Source organism: Pleurodeles waltl, chromosome 7, assembly GCF_031143425.1.
Source record: "Pleurodeles waltl isolate 20211129_DDA chromosome 7, aPleWal1.hap1.20221129, whole genome shotgun sequence".
Lineage (NCBI taxonomy): Eukaryota > Metazoa > Chordata > Amphibia > Caudata > Salamandridae > Pleurodeles > Pleurodeles waltl.
In genome coordinates, this window is record NC_090446.1 from 969,662,748 (window position 1) to 969,679,822 (window position 17,075).

General features: G+C 46.8%; 1 protein-coding gene across 3 annotated transcripts in view; it reads left to right on the forward strand.

Annotated features, from left to right (window-relative positions):
• The window catches only part of ENDOV (endonuclease V), a 167,642-nt gene that overhangs the window by 22,859 nt on the left and 127,708 nt on the right, over positions 1-17,075 (forward strand). For all 3 annotated transcript variants that reach the window (XM_069199727.1, XM_069199726.1, XM_069199728.1), the window contains exon 2: positions 9,525-9,696. In XM_069199727.1, the coding sequence (XP_069055828.1) occupies positions 9,525-9,696 (172 nt within the window). The remainder of the gene's footprint in view (positions 1-9,524; positions 9,697-17,075) is intronic.

Below are 17,075 nucleotides of genomic sequence, written 5' to 3' on the forward strand. Positions count from 1 at the left end.
CCAGTCCTTCGTCCTGAGCAGATAGCTTCTAAGAATACCACCTTAACTGTGGGTAACTTTAAGCCTGGGGTTTCGAGGGGTTCAATGGGAGCAGCCTGCAACCCCCAAAGGTCCATCTGCAGATCCCGGGGTGGGGGGATAGGACAATAAATCACCGATCTCTGGAGGAAAAAAACTCCTTCATAAACCAGATGCAAGAGGTGAAATCGGAGAAATATTAGCACCCCTAAAAGCTTGTCTTGCGACCACTGGGCACTGATAGTACAGACTGCCATGGCCAACAGGAAACCATATTTTACAAATCAAGAATCTTGACTGGGTCATGAGATATTGGAGGAGGATCCTTGCCCCTGAACAGGATTCAAAATAACACCAGTGACAGGTGTAAGATTGAATTGTAGACGGCTTTCTGAAGAGCTGTATACATTCTGCAATTTCATTTGCGCATCCTTGCCTGAAACGTTTTACCCTTTGACTAGCCATGCCCCCATAGTTAGCCATCTGAGAGAGTCCAGCCATAGAATTGAAAGGCTCAAAGGGGATGGCTGGATGGATAACTGCCAGTGAAGGAGAGGGTGCCACAGTCTCCTGGACAATTCAGGCACCACAATTAGGACCTTGGCATGATACTCACGAATTTTCTTCAGTTTTCGGGGTATAAATGGGAAAGGGGAAAACAGGCCTTGAAGGAACCTAGAGGCCATGAAATTGAAACGGCGTTTTATTGATCAGGCTGACCTGCACAGGATTAGACTGCCCAAGTGACACAGAAGGGAGTTGATTCCATGACAAAGAGATCCATCCAAGGCTGACCAAATTTCTTAGTGATTTCCTGAAACGTCCAAGGTAACAGGTATAGAGAAACCGATGAGGAAAACCTTTGACTGAGAAGGTCGAAGGCCCTTTCTCCTTCCCCAGAGGATACACTGCTGAGAGAGAGTGGAGATTCTCCTCTGCCCAAAGACATCCCTCAGGAAAGGAGAAACGGAGATGGCTGTTTTACTTCTTTGGTGGTTGTGATAATCTCTGATGACATGGTTATCAGCTTGAATACAGACTGCTTTACTCACGACCAAAGGAACGGAGTGCACTAGTAAACTCTGGTGAGCCAACAGTTCCTTCATATTGAAGGAATTGTACCTCTCCTGTCTGGTCCATCTGCCCTGAGGTTTGGAAGTTCATAGAACTGCCCCCTACCCCACTTTGCTGGCACCCGTGGAGAGGTTTGGAAGAGGAGAAACAAACTGGCATATCCTATACAGATTTGTTGGATTGATCCACCGTTTTAGATCTAGGGCCATGTATAGAGTCACTGAAATTTGAGCCATCTAATCCTGTGATGTAGGATCCCAGTGTTGAAGCAGGTGATGAAGTAAAGGGTATCAGTGAAGGTGACCCCAAGGGAGAATAGCTAGATTGGATGCCATCTCTCCCTGGCTTCCGAGCCAGAGTCTTACTAAAGCCTAAGCTCTTCCGCAGCAGGTAAGTCAAATGAGAAATTGAGTTGTATTTTTTTCGACACTCAGACACTAGATCATTGAGAAAAAGTTGTTAAATGAACTGGAGGGTTTTAGAGGGAAGGAGGTGAGACTTGATGTAATTCAACAAGAAGCCATGGTCTTGGAGTAGGTTACACAATTGCTCGGCGTCCTCCTCTGCCATATGAGGAGAGGAAAATGCAGTTAGCCAGTCTTCAAGATATGGTTATACCTGAAAGCCCCCTGTATGTAGGACACCCACCAACAGAGATAAGAATGAGGTAAAAACGTATGGCATTGAAGCACGACCAAACTGCAGGACTCAAAATAGGTAATGCAAATTGTAGGTTCCTCTGATGAGTGTTATGAATAGGAACATGGAGATAAGCTTTGCTGATTAATGGAAAGATGTTTTGACGGTCACCATCTTGAAAGTTTGATGAAGAATGAATTGGTGTACCCAATTGATGTCTAAGACTCAATGATAATGTCCTGATGCTTTTTGACAAGGAAAATAATTTGATAGAGTCCTTCAATCCTTATATCTGAAGGAAGTGTGACTACAGCCACTTTTTTTTCTTTTTCCAGTAGCAGATGAATTCCTCAGCTGAGGGATTTTTGTCGGGAAGGATCCTGCGGAAGGGAAGTGTGTTGGAAGTGATTACTGGTATCTTCAGGAATTCTATTCAGTAGCTTGTGGAGACGACTTCCAGGGCAAAAGCATTTGACATTGACTGATGCCAAATCTCCTGGAATAATAAGAGAAGGCAGCCCCCAAGAGGAGCTTCGCCGGTATAGCCATGCTTTGCTTTGGGAGAAGGGTGGAACAGTAGTAGAAGCTGGTTGGAACTGGGATTTGTCAGTATGTTGGGTCTTCCAGCCATAACCTCCACCTAGAAAGGGCTCGATAATAGTCTTCGAAGCACATGGAGGGAAAGGCCCCTAAATCCGAAGCCACTACCTTCAGCAAATGACCAGACAAGTCATCAGCTTTTTATTTTCAGTGGGTTTTCTTCACCATGTCCTCAAGCTATTGACCTAAGATTTTGGATCCCTCAAATGGTAGTTTCATTACGATTCCTTTCTGAGTGCCATCAGGTTTGCAGGAGTGAATCCAGATGTGGCTCAATTGCCGCTCCTTGTAATCAAAGGAAATAGTCAAAAGAATCAGACTTGCTCCTCCATCAGAGGATCCTTAGAAACTACAGTGCCCAGCTATAATGTTATGAACCTTTACCGCCACTGGAAACTCGTTAGAAAATTTCTCCAAAGGGTAGCACCTAGTTAAAAATCTAGGAAAAGACACCTTATCCACCTCCTTCTGTTCGTGAGTTAGAATTAGATGAGTGGCGCCATGTAGGGTAATACATTCTGGCTCCATGAGCTGCTGCTGCGTAACAGAATCATAACCCATACCAAAGGGAACCCTAAGTGGAAAGTTTAGATTGTCCCTTAAATGCTGCAAAATCCCAGTCGCTTCTGGGCCCTGAATGAAGCAATCCCTCCTGTCTTCCTCATCAGGGTCTGCAGCTAGACCAATTGTCCCCTGCATTCTGGCAGTTTTAAGTGGAGGGAGAATCTTCTTAGCATATAATGTATCCTCCTCTACAGCCTCAATCATGTGCTGCAAAGTGGCCATAGTTGATTTGGTAGAAGACCCCTCAACCTGAAAGTCTCTGGGTAGGCTGCTAGCATCCTCCATCATGGCATGCCCTGCAACTGAAAGGAGCTTCCTGCTTGGACCAGTTTCTAGGCAACCAAGCAAGTGCGTAGCTTCATGGTGGGTGTTTGAAGTGTTACACCCCCCCCACCCCCTAGTAAATGTGCTGTCAGGTACATAGTTGGGTACTTCTGTTTTTAGTCGGGTATTGTGAGGTGTCTGACTGATTCCATTAGCAATTTTTATATACACACAGAGAAAAACGCACACACACACTCCCTCCCTTTCTCAGCTTTGAAAGTCTTCATAAATGTTGGCTATTTCACACAATATTCAGTTTTCTCTCACTTAGTACCCCTACAAATCCACATTCCTCTCCCTTTCCACTTCCCCTTAAGCCCCTCTTGTACGCCCTGCTTCTCGTATAATAAGGGCTTTAAGTGTGATGAAAAAAACAGAGAGGGTCTCTCGAAGGGGTGTGGCTGATATAACAAAGGGTGTGGCTTAAAAACACATAAGCTAAAAATCTGTGCTTAGCATAGTGTGCTACCCGACTGGTAGTTTGCTGCTTCTTTCTGTCATTGCATCCATATATACAATACAACAAGTAACATTACGCCTACAGCAAGCCAGATCTATTGGCTTTGTCTATGGTTGTTAGTTGCATAAGATTAATAAGCAACAACCTTCACTTTGTTGTATAAAATATTGAAAATGCTTCAGTTCTGAAACTATAACGTCTGTTAAAGTCTCTTTAAAGGTACATTTCAATTCAGTATAGGGTGGTGCTGCTGCGAGTTTAGATTTTTTTTCTCTCCCTGATAAGGGCAAAAATGGAGAGCCTAATAGGGACCAGTCTCAGCACCTGCTTTTTAGAGCTGTTGGTGCTGAGCACCAGCAGGACCCGGCCTACCTAAAGCTCTGCGTATAATGTATTTTAACATTATATGCAAGCGTGATTGCTGGAAAATAAAAAATGTTCTAGCTGTTGCGTCAATAATTTTTCAGTTCTTTTAAGAACACGGAGGCGAGGATTTTGCTTTTCTTTCCATGCTTTTAATTTTTAGCAGCCAATCAGAAAACAAAACAAAACATTACTTCCTAGATCCTATCCCTATATAAACGGCGTAGGGATATAATGCCTCCTCTTTCTTTGCTGCTTCTCAGCCAGTTAAATGTCTTTTTATCTATATTTGAATGTGTTTTTGCCGCAGGACACACGTTGCATTCGAGCGCTTTTGTAATTTCATAGCGCTCGCCTGCACTGTGCTCCTTTTTCATTTCAGCATTGAATAATTGTGCCTTTGCGATTGGACGCTGCCGATCCTTATCATGCATTTGTTTTGCACGTCCTCTGCATTGTTGGAGCGATTTTCCTCTCGGAGAGGGTTTCCTTATTGGTGGATTGGGGGTGAGGAGAGTGAGGACAGCACGTCTTGCTTGACACGCTGTCCTCTTTCTATTTTTGGCGTTCCTGCTTTGCACGCATGCATGCTTCATTCTGACTCAGTCAGCTCATTCCCCTGGGGCTTTGAACACGAGTGAGACTCGTGTATTCGATCTCCAGCAGGTTTTTTCACCAGCTCTCTGTCAAGGCTTTGCCTTGCTGGAATGCCACTTTATTAGTGGAAGTTTCTCTATTTTAAGCAGGCCTCCCTCCACACTTTACTACTGGTTTGGGTCCCTCCCTGAGCATATTAGCCTGCTTTGAAGTTAGTCAGCTTTCCTTTCCATTGCATTTAAAGTTCCTATTGGCAGTTTCCTCTGCCCATTTAAAAATTCTCACTTTTGTGACCTGATACACTACAACATGGCTGGTTATGAAAGAGAATCTGGAGAATGTACCTTTTTATGATGACTCCGTGGGGTCGTTTGAGCAAGATCTTGTCTATGCCCTTGATGCTGGTGTTTGGCACACTGTTAATGTGACCTTAGCCCATGCTATCCAGCCAATTAAGCATCACTTATTGTTTTTTTATTCCCTATTCATAGAATCATGTTTAGAGGAACATTTGATCATAAATTGCACTGACAGTTGTAGAAAACCTGTAGAAATGCGTAGGAACTCTAGCAATCACAGACCTCTTGTCAGCCTTGTTGGGCTTTATCAGTTAAATGCAGCTCAAGTCCGTTTGGTTCAGTGAGCTGTAGGATTGACATCTCGGTGGATGAAATTGATATATCCCATAATTTGCATTTGCATGAGTAGTGTTCTATTCAGGAAGCCCTTCAAGGAATTTCTGTTTGTTCCACAAAACAAGTAATTGTAGGAAAGTACCATCTTGCCTGGCATGTTACCCCCATTTTTCACTGTATATATGTTGTTTTAGTTGTATGTGTCACTGGGACCCTGTTCACCAGGGCCCCAGTGCTCATAAGTGTGCCTGAATGTGTTACCTGTGTAGTGACTAACTGTCTCACTGAGGCTCTGCTAATCAGAACCTCAGTGGTTATGCTCTCTCATTTCTTTCCAAATTGTCACTAACAGGCTAGTGACCAATTTTACCAATTTACATTGGCTTACTGGAACACCCTTATAATTCCCCAGTATATGCTACTGAGGTACCCAGGGTATTGGGGTTCCAGGAGATCCCTATGGGCTGCAGCATTTCTTTTGCCACCCATAGGGAGCTCTGACAATTCTTACACAGGCCTGCCACTGCAGCCTGAGTGAAATAACGTCCACGTTATTTCACAGCCATTTTACACTGCACTTAAGTAACTTCTAAGTCACCTATATGTCTAACCTTTACCTGGTAAAGGTTAGATGCAAAGTTACTTAGTGTGAGGGCACCCTGGCACTAGCCAAGGTGCCCCCACATTGTTCAGAGCCAATTCCCTGAACTTTGTAAGTGCGGGGACACCATTACACGCGTGCACTACATATAGGTCACTACCTATATGTAGCTTCACAATGGTAACTCCGAATATGGCCATGTAACATGTCTAAGATCATGGAATTGCCCCCTCTATGCTATCCTGGCATTGTTGGCACAATTCGATGATCCCAGTGGTCTGTAGCACAGACCCTGGTACTGCCAAACTGCCTTTCCTGGGGTTTCACTGCAGCTGCTGCTGCTGCCAACCCCTCAGACAGGTTTCTGCCCTCCTGGGGTCAAGCCAGGCTTGTCCCAGGATGGCAGAACAAAGGACTTCCTCTGAGAGAGGGTGTTACACCCTCTCCCTTTGGAAAATGGTGTGAAGGCAGGGGAGGAGTAGCCTCCCCCAGCCTCTGGAAATGCTTTCTTGGGCACAGATGTGCCCAATTCTGCATAAGCCAGTCTACACCGGTTCAGGGACCCCTTAGCCCCTGCTCTGGCGCGAAACTGGACAAAGGAAAGGGGAGTGACCACTCCCCTGACCTGCACCTCCCCTGGGAGGTGTCCAGAGCTCCTCCAGTGTGCTCCAGACCTCTGCCATCTTGGAAACAGAGGTGCTGCTGGCACACTGGACTGCTCTGAGTGGCCAGTGCCACCAGGTGACGTCAGAGACTCCTTGTGATAGGCTCCTTCAGGTGTTGCTAGCCTATCCTCTCTCCTAGGTAGCCAAACCCTCTTTTCTGGCTATTTAGGGTCTCTGTCTCTGGGGAAACTTTAGATAACGAATGCAAGAGCTCATCCGAGTTCCTCTGCATCTCTCTCTTCACCTTCTGCCAAGGAATCGACTGCTGACCGCGCTGGAAGCCTGCAACACTGCAACAAAGTAGCAAAGACGACTACTGCAACTCTGTAACGCTGATCCTGCCGCCTTCTCGACTGTTTTCCTGGTGGTGCATGCTGTGGGGGTAGTCTGCCTCCTCTCTGCACTAGAAGCTCCGAAGAAATCTCCCGTGGGTCGACGGAATCTTCCCCCTGCAACCGCAGGCACCAAAAAGCTGCATTATCGGTCCCTTGGGTCTCCTCTCAGCACGACGAGCGAGGTCCCTCGAATCCAGCAACTCTGTCCAAGTGACTCCCACAGTCCAGTGACTCTTCAGTCCAAGTTTGGTGGAGGTAAGTCCTTGCCTCACCTCGCTGGGCTGCATTGCTGGGAACTGCGACTTTTGCAGCTACTCCGGCCCCTGTGCACTTCTGGCGGAAATCCTTTGTGCACAGCCAAGCCTGGGTCCACAGCACTCTAACCTGCATTGCACGACTTTCTAAGTTGGTCTCCGGCGACGTGGGACTCCTTTGTGTAACTTCGGGTGAGCACCGTTTCATGCATCCTCGTAGTGCCTGTTTCTGGCACTTCTCCGGGTGCTACCTGCTGCTGAGAGGGCTCCTTGTCTTGCTTGACGTCCCCTCTCTCTCCTGGTCCAATTTGCAACCTCCTGGTCCCTCCAGGGCCACAGCAGCGTCCAAAAACGCTAACCGCACGATTTGCAGCTAGCAAGGCTTGTTGGCGTTCTTTCGGCGGGAAAACACTTCTGCACGACTCTCCACGGCGAGAGGGATCCGTCCACAAAAGGGGAAGTCTCTAGCCCTTTTCGTTCCTGCAGAAAACTCAGCTTCTTCTGTCCAGTAGAAGCTTCTTTGCACCCACAGCTGGCATTTCCTGGGCATATGCCCATCTCCGACTTGCTTGTGACTTTTGGACTTGGTCCCCTTGTTTCACAGGTACCCTAGATTGGAAATCCACAGTTGTTGCATTGTTGGTTTGTGTCTTTCCTGCATTACTCCTCTATCACGACTTCTTTGTCTTTTGGGGAACTTTAGTGCACTTTGCACTCACTTTTCAGGGTCTTGGGGAGGGCTAATTTTCTAACTCTCACTATTTTCTAATAGTCCCAGCGACCCTCCACAAGGTCACATAGGTTTGGAGTCCATTCGTGGTTCGCATTCCACTTTTGGAGTATATGGTTTGTGTTGCCCCTATCCCTATGTGTCCCCATTGCATCCTATTGTAACTATACATTGTTTGCACTGTTTTCTAAGACTATACTGCATATTTTTGCTATTGTGTATATATATCTTGTGTATATTTCCTATCCTCTCACAGAGGGTACACTCTAAGATACTTTGGCATATTGTCATAAAAATAAAGTACCTTTATTTTTAGTATAACTGTGTATTGTGTTTTCTTATGATATTGTGCAAGTGACACTTGTGGTACTGTAGTAGCTTCACACGTCTCCTAGTTCAGCCTAAGCTGCTCTGCTAAGCTACCATTATCTATCAGCCTAAGCTGCTAGACACCCTATACACTAATAAGGGATAACTGGGCCTGGTGCAAGGTGCAAGTACCCCTTGGTACTCACTACAAGCCAGTCCAGCCTCCTACAGTAATGTAAAGATGTTTCTTGCTGTCTGTGTTAAAAGCATCTTGGTACCTTCTGGTTAAGTTCCACTTCAAACTACATGGGATCCAGTGTTTGTGATGTTCCTTGTCAGCAATGCCACTTGTATTGTTCCCTGCACCTTTATCTAACCTGGATGGGTTTTACCAATGTTTTCTAAGGTCAGCTCGAGTATTTCGTTTGGTGTTGCTTAGTGGTGTACTTTCAGGCTGCTTTTGTCAGTTCCCTGCTATATTAGTTGTTGATTCTGTAGATATTGTTTATTGTGGGTGGAGTCCTTTTGGGTGGTTGAGCACCACTTCCAGGTAATGCTTCAAGCTTACCTTGGTGATAGGATCGATGTTATATTCTGCTCAGATTTTAGTGTGGTGTATACCACACTTCCATAGGGCTTTTTCCAGATTTGCTGTCTAATTCTGCTCAATCACTGCAGTCCAGGAAAAGGGCTTTTAGTTAGATTCAGTGGTAATGATTACATGTGAGAGAAAATTATACCGCTGGAAGTGTTGATCATTGCATTTCCCCTAATCAAATTTGATCCAGCGTCTGGCTTTTCATCAATGTTTTATTGTCCTCATATTGCATTTATTGGGTTCCTCATTACTAGTTACTCCACGCAGTGTTCTTGGTAGCAGCTTTCCCTCATGCTGTTATTACTGAGATCAAGATATAGCTGCATGCCAGCATTATAATATCAGTTATGTTCTCTGCCTTCATGAGTTGATAGTCTCTTCAGGTAGTCTTCTGCCCTTGTGCTGATCTCATGTTGCTTTACTTTGTATTTGCATTGTATTATTTGGATGAAGCTTGGCCTTCCTTGTTTAGATAGCTGCTAAATCACTAGTGAAATGTTCTCGCCCACCACAAACCCAGGTCTTACACTGGCTACCAAATGCTTATCATGTCAGCCCTCCTTTCAGACCATAAACGTTATTCTCTCTAGGTGATTTATGGATCCTTTGGCTTGCGGGGTGTTTACCAGATTAACTCTGAGTACACTTGTGCTTCATTTTCGTTTCAGAGGTTTGATATCTGAATGTGGCTGTGATGTTTTTAATATAAGTAAGTGTACTTTTTTCACCTTTCATACACTTCTGTCCCCTTGTTCTAGTGAGCAAAGCCAGCTGAAGTCTCATGTAATCACTGGTGACACGGAGGAGTGGCAGAGGAACCCTGGCTTTCCTGGGCTGCAGCGCGTTGGAGGCGTGGACCTGTCGTTTATCAAAGGGGATGATGTGAACGCATGTGCCTCGCTGGTTGTTCTTAGCTACCCCGGACTGGAGGTATTTGGGGGGTGGGGTGAATCCAGGGAAGCTAACAGGGCCCATATCCTGTGTTACACGCTCGTTGTCCTGACAAACCATCTTCCATGCTGCGTCCATGTCACAGAGGCCTGCTCAGAAAGTTTGCTTATTTTGCTATAAAAACTTGGAGTGGAGGCTACTATAAACGTTGTTTTTGCAACTTTACATGGCTGTTTCCTTGTTTGAGATTATACATCTTGTTTTCGGTGACAGACACAAACACAGACCCACACTATAGCTGCCAAGGTTTCAGATTTCTGTGTGTGACATTTTCATAATTTCAGTGTAATTATGAGTGACGTTTCAACAACTATTAGTGAAATTTTCTCGCAAGCAAAATCAGTCAGTGAAGAGGAGGGAATCATATAAATATTCCATTGTAATCAAACCCAAACCGGCTCTCTCAGGTACCTACAGCTCAATAAAATGATTCCGGCCGTGGTATTTGACTGGACTGCCACACACCACCCCCCCTTTTGTGGAGTCTAACCTTTCCCATCTACCACTGTGAGCAGCCAACCAGCGCCTTTGGCTGTGCATAGAGGGGGCTAAGTGTAGGGCCAGGCTGTCTATCCACTCTACCACCATCAGCCAACCCCCACAGCTTATGGCCTTTGTCTGTGCACAGTGGGAGTTGGGCAGAGGGCCTGGCCTGCCATCAAGCTAACCCCTTCTGCTCACACCTTTGGCTGTGCACAGTTGGGTTTGCCATAGGACTCGGTCTGCTGTCAAGCCATTTACAATTCGCCCCTTTCATGGCTACAGAAGGGGCACTCAACTGCACCCATTTCCCTCCTGCCACCATGCTGTGTATGCTGCTCAACCTCCGTGTGGACGAGGACGCGGGATCCAACATTCCTGTGGATCAGGGAGCCAGTTTCCAAACCTTCCTAATGCGTCGCTCCATCATAGACCAGGTGGAGGCAGGATTCGCCATCACCTGCCCCACTGGGAATCGATCACGATGGACAGGTGGGTTTTGTAAATTGTCTAAAGGGGCTACTCCCTCCCTTCTTTGAGGCTATCCCACTGACCATGCCACCATCCTACACTCTGATGACGGAGGATCACTTGGCACTTCTCCACCAGGAAGTTACGGCTCTCTTGGCCAAGGGAGCCTTAGGGAGAGTCCTTGTGCTAGAAGTAGGTCATGGTTGTTACTTCCGCTACTTTCTAGTGCCCAAAACGGATGAGAACCTAGGCCCTATCCTAGATCTCTGGTCCCTCAATCTCTTCCTCAGGAAGGAGAAGTTCAGATGCTCACTCTGGCTCACGTCCTATCTGCCCTGGACCCTGGAGACTTGATGGTAGTGTTGGACTTGCAGGACACCTACTTTCGTATTCCCGTCCTGCCTGCCCACAGATGTTACTTGTGGTTCGGTGTAGGTCACAAGCACTTTCAATTCACTGTTCCCGTTTGACCTTACCAGCACTCCTCGGGTGTTCATGAAAGTGATGGCGGTGGTCCCAGCTCATCTGCGCCGGATGGGGGTTTCAGTCTTTCCCCACCTCAACAACTGGCTGTTGAAGGCGTGCTCGCCCCAGGCTGTCATCTCCCATCTCTAGACTATGGTGAACCTCATACATTCGCTGGGGTTCACTATACATGTGCCAAAGTCACATCTGACTCCTTCACAAAAGCAACCGTTCATTGGAGCTGTTCTGGACACAGTGCAGTTTTGGGCCTGTCCTCCTCAGCGGCAAGGCCACGATATACAGACTATGATACCGATGTTTCAGCCTCTGTGCTGGGTTTCTATGAGAATAACTCTTAGGTTGCTGGGTCTCTTGGCCTTCTGCATCCTGTTGGTCACACCTGCCAGATGGCATATGCGGGCTCTGCAGTGGGACCTGAAGTTTCAGTGGGCGCAACTTTCGGGGAATCTCTCAGACATGGTCCAGATCTTGGAGGGAACTGTGCATGATATGCAGTGGTGGCTGACAAACCACGATTGGGTCACAGGCAGATTTCTATCCATTCCCCAACCAGATATCACAGTAGTGACCGATGCGTCACTCCTAGGATGGGGCAGCCACATGGGGGATGCAGAGTTCAGAGGTCTCTGGTCTTCAGCGGAGTCTGGGCTCCACATAAACCTTCTGGAGCTCAGGGAAATCAGGCTTGTATTGAAAGCATTCCTTCCCTCTCTCAAAGGGAAAGTGGTGCAGGTGTTCACAGACAACACCACCCCCATGTGGTACTGCAACAAGCGGGGGGGTGGGGTCATGGAGCCTTTGTCCAGAGGCCCTGCGTCTCTGGACGTGACTGGAACGTCAGAGCATATTCCTGGTGGTTCAACATCTGGGGGTCTCCCTGAACACCAAAGCAGACAAACTCAGCTGTTAATGCATGGTTGATCACAAATGGCATCTCCATCCAGAGGTGGCGCAAGGCCTCTTTCAGCAATGGGTAGAGTCTTAGTTAGATCTGTTTGCCTCTGCAGAGAACGTGCAATGTCAGCTGTTTTGCCCGTTGAAGTTTCCAAGGCGGCACTCGCTCTGCAATGCTTTTCGTCTCGAATGGAACTCAGGCCTCCTGTATACATTTCAGCCAATACTACTTCTGGACAGAGTTGTCAAGAAGATCGGTCTCAAGTAATTCTTGTGGCTCCAAACTGGGCACAAAAAGTATGCTATCCTGAGCTTCGGAGCATGGCTATCAATCCTCTGATCAGACTACCCCTTTGGGAAGATCTTCTGTTGCAGCAGCAGGAAACAGTTCCCCACCCAAACCTGACCTGTCCTGAAAGAAACTCTAACAAAGGACTCCGAAACGTCTCCGGGTCCGCGAGTCCTGCTCACTCTGCACCCGACAACCACCGCCCGTGTCCAGGTAGCCCAACCAACTAGAGCTGGTCCCCAGGCAATTCCGACCAAGTGTCCACCCTGGGTTGATCCCTCCTGTCCAACAAGATGACGCCTGCAGCCTGAATCTGGAGGACCCCATCTGTCCGCGACAGAACCGGACAAAGATTCCCGACGCCAAAAAGGTACTCCTGCACACCGAGCCCCCTTGTCTTGGGGAAACAACGTCCAGCAGGCGACCCTCCTCCTTGTCCAGCCTTTGGTTTCCTGAAAATGACCCCTTAGACTTCACTTACAGCATCTTTGTGATCCCTGGGGTCTCCCTATAGGAAAGCATTGGGAGCCCGATGCTCTGTTCGCACCCAGGACCCAGCCACCCCTGTGCCACTGAGGGTGTTTGTTTGGTGCTGACCTGTGCCTCCCTCGGTGCTCCTCTAAACCCCCCAAGTCTGCCCTCTGAAGACGCCGGTACTTACCTGCAAGCAGGCTTGATTCCAAGTGCCCCCAGTCTCCAAAGGAGCCCATGTGAAATCAACCTCAACTTTGACCTCTGCACTCAGTGTCCCGCATTGCTAGTGGTGGGTGTTTGGGGTTAACTTAAACCCCAACCTGTGGACATCCTAACCTGGATGGAGACTGGAACTGTAAGTCTTGTACTTACCTCGAAACTGTGCTAACTTTTCTTCCTGTCTTTGAAAATTGCAGTGTCGACTTTTAAAACAAGATTATTGCTATTTTTTCAAAAACTGTATAACTTGCCAATTTGAAACAAAGTGGTATTGACACATATGTTGGATACTTACTTGCAAATGTACTTACCTACAACTTGAATCATGTGGTTCTAGAAATAAAGTCACAACATATATTTTTGCTATATAAAAACCATTGGCCTTGAGTTAGTCATGGGGTGTGTGCTTCATTTATTGCCTGTGTGTGTACAACAAATGCTTTGCACTACCCTGTGATAAGCCTAACTGCGCGACCACACTACCACAAAAGAGAAGTAGTATCTACTTTAGCCTCTGTTAAATCTCTGGGGAACACCTGGACTCTGTGAACACTATGGGCCTCATTATGACCCTGGCGGGCGGCGGAGGCCGCCCGCCAGGATCGCGCCCTCCAAATTACCGCGCCGCGGTCAAAAGACCGCGGCGGGTATTACGAGTTTTCCCCTGGGCTGGCGGGCGGTTCCAGTTAAACCGCCCGCCAGCCCAGGGGAAAACGACCTTCCCACGAGGATGCCGGCTCGTAATCGAGCCGGCGGAGTGGGAAGGTGCGACGGGTGCTACTGCACCCGTCGCGTATTTCACTGTCTGCAAGGCAGACAGTGAAATACATTTTGGGGCCCTCTTACGGGGGCCCCTGCCGTGCCCATGCCATTGGCATGGGCACGGCAGGGGCCCCCAGGGGCCCCGCGACCCCCCCTACCGCCATCCTGTTCATGGCGGCTTTCCCGCCATGAACTGGATGGCGGTAGGGGGGGTCAGAATCCTCATGGCTGCGGAGCGCGCTCCGCAGCCATGGAGGATTCCAATGAGCAGCGGAAAGTCAGCGGGAGACCGCTGACTTTCCGCTTCTGACCGCGGCTGAACCGCCGCGGTCAGAATGCTCATTGGAGCACCGCCAGCCTGTCGGCGGTGCTCCCGTGGTCGGTGGCCCTGGCGGCCACCGGCCGCCAGGGTCAGAATGACCCTCTATATCTCATTTTGATATAGTATATACAGAGCCAGCTTCCTACATACACTAAGCACGGTCCCCAGTTTCCATCTGTTTTCCAGTCTGGACGTTGCCTAGATTTATAGTATCCCTAGTATGTAATGTGCAGGGAATAGGGGACTATTATTACAACCCGATTTAGTTAAAGTACTATAATTTGGACCCCCTGGCATCAAATGAGTGAATTTATAAAGTAGCAAAATGTATTACTTAATTATAAAATATTTGCTAACCTATTTGAATTAAAAAATAATGTAATATTTAGGGTTAAAAAAATGTAATAACCTATTTTGAACTTAATTTTTTAAAAATATTTGCATAATTAAATTCAAAATAGTTTATTCTGTATTTTATATTTAAACAATAAATGTTTACTATTGTTATATTTTTAACATTAATTAATTTATATGTATTTATTCATCTTTTTTCAATAATTTAATTTAATATTATTTCCTAAGGGGTTTTATTCTAAGTTCCTACACCCGTTATTTTTATGGGAGGGTGTTGCCGTGCTAGTGGTTGGCTACATGTAGTGCCAGACTTAATGCAAAATGTAAAGTTAGTACAAAAGTGCAAGTTACTACAAAAGTGCTGTTTGTGAATACCAAAAAAGGTAAACTTGCTCAAACATGTAAACTTACTCAAAAGTGCAGTCTGTGCACCAGGCCCTGGGTATTTAAATCCATACTGCTTAAGGAAACTTCAAGTACCAGAATTCCTAAAGGTTGGTTGGTTGGTTGAAAAACAAACAAAATTAACATATGGTAGCTAACATAGTAAAAAGGCATTTTGCTGCTAAACTTTGTAATTGTGTCTGTAACTGGGGCAAGGTTACAAGAAGGAAGCAAAGGGGAGAACAGACAGATGGCGAGAGAAAAAGGAGGTACGGTAGAGAATAAGGGAGATGGTGGCAGATGAGATGGGGAGGGATGTATGGGGTTTAGAGAAATCAAGGGAGGCGGAAGAAACAAATGGAGATAGCTGAATGACTAAGGGCCTAATTACGAGTCTGGTGGTCCTAGGACCGCCAGACACCCAGTGGCGGTTGGACCGCTACTCTGTGGAAGTTTGACCGCCACATTTTGACCCCGGTGGTTGGACCTCCAGGGGACTGCCGTCCCCACCGGGATCGGTGATCCCGAGGGGCTGATGGCAGGTGCAGGTTGCGTGCAGCACCGCCCTGCTGATTACAACCTGGTTCTCCGCCAGCCTTTTCATGGCGGGGAAACCGCCATGAAAGGCTGGGAGAGAACAGGTGTAGGAGGCCACAGGCATGGGCAGTGCAGGGGTTTCCCCTCCCCAGCACCATTGTAAGCAGACAGTGCGCATTACGAGGGTGCTGGTGCCCCTTGCAGGCGGCAGCATTGCCGCCGGCTCGATTACAAGCCAGCAACATTGCTGCCACCAGTTTCCTGCTGGACTGACTGGCGGAAGCCTTGGTTTCCTCCCATCAGTCCAGTGGGAAAGTCATGATGGGGCCGTTAGGGAGGTCACCACCGGTGTCCACCCTGTCGGGAGTTTGGCAGGTGAGTGTTCCCATCTGCTAAACTCGTAATCAGGGCTTAAGTTCTAAAGCAGGGACGGGGTGGCCAGAGAAAAGGAGGCAGTCGAATTGTAGTATGGAGAAAAGAAAGGAGGAGGTGGGGGAATGGAGGTAGGTGAGGCGAGAGACGAGGAGGAATAGTAAAGAGCAAATCAAGAAGAGGGAGATAAAAGGCGGATGTGCAAAGAGAAAGATTGAAAAGAGGAAACTGGGAAAAGGGACGGAGAACAGGATGTGGGTAGCGAAAGCGGAGAGGGCAAAGAATGATGAGAAGAAGGTGCTAGGGTGTTGGGAGATTTCTTAGCGGTCTACTGGGCCATTGGTGTAGGGGCTGATTCTAGAGGTGGGCAGTAATTAGGAATGCTCTGATTCCTAGAAGATGTGCTAAATATTGAGGAGAATCCATACAATGATAATTTGTTTCACAATATGAATATTATGATAGAAAAACACAACTAGTGTGCTGTCAATTTATTCCTTCACTATCTTTGGTGCCAGGCACCAGAATACAGAGTGCAGGTGCTCTTAACATGCCTCTATGTGCTGCCTTTTTGTCTGACTCTTGACAGACTGAGTTGTAACAAGAAAGGGCTCCCAGTTTCAATTTATACATACACTGCTAGTCTATGGGTCACAGGGTGCAAGTTTTTACACCATGTAACTGATATATCAGTGTATTCCTCCTCATGTTCAACTTTACCTTGCCATTGCAGTTTATATAATACCCCTTTGAGATCAGAAAGGTTAGTGATTTCTAAAACTTTCTCTTTTTCTGACATAGCCGTCTTGTTTCACTTACAGTAAAATATCACTCAACATGTCACACATAAGTCATTGAAATGTCACACCTAAGCATATTGGAAACATGGAACTGTCACACGCGAGCAAACTGAAAACTTGGCAGCTATGAGCAAGTGCTACAATAAACTCCTTATTATCAAAATCTATTTCACACAGGATGCTTTCCTTGACAGTGGCATGAATGAACAACCAAGCATCTGCTCTATCCACCCTACTTGTAGCATGTATAAAAGCATATCCTAACCTTGACGTATTTGAGAGTAATGCTCGCCACAGTTCTATTGTTAAAAACCTTCTTGGATAGTCACGAAGCGCAGAAACCCTTTGCCTAAAAACGTGATAAAGGTTTTTCAGTTAAAAATAAGAGGTGTTTTTCCCATCATAAATCAGCAATACTTTTCCAAACCACAACGAATATCTCCTTTGAAAGAATTCCACATTTTATATGCATATATAGATCATTCTGAGTAAAGACTTTTGACAAACCTAGCAC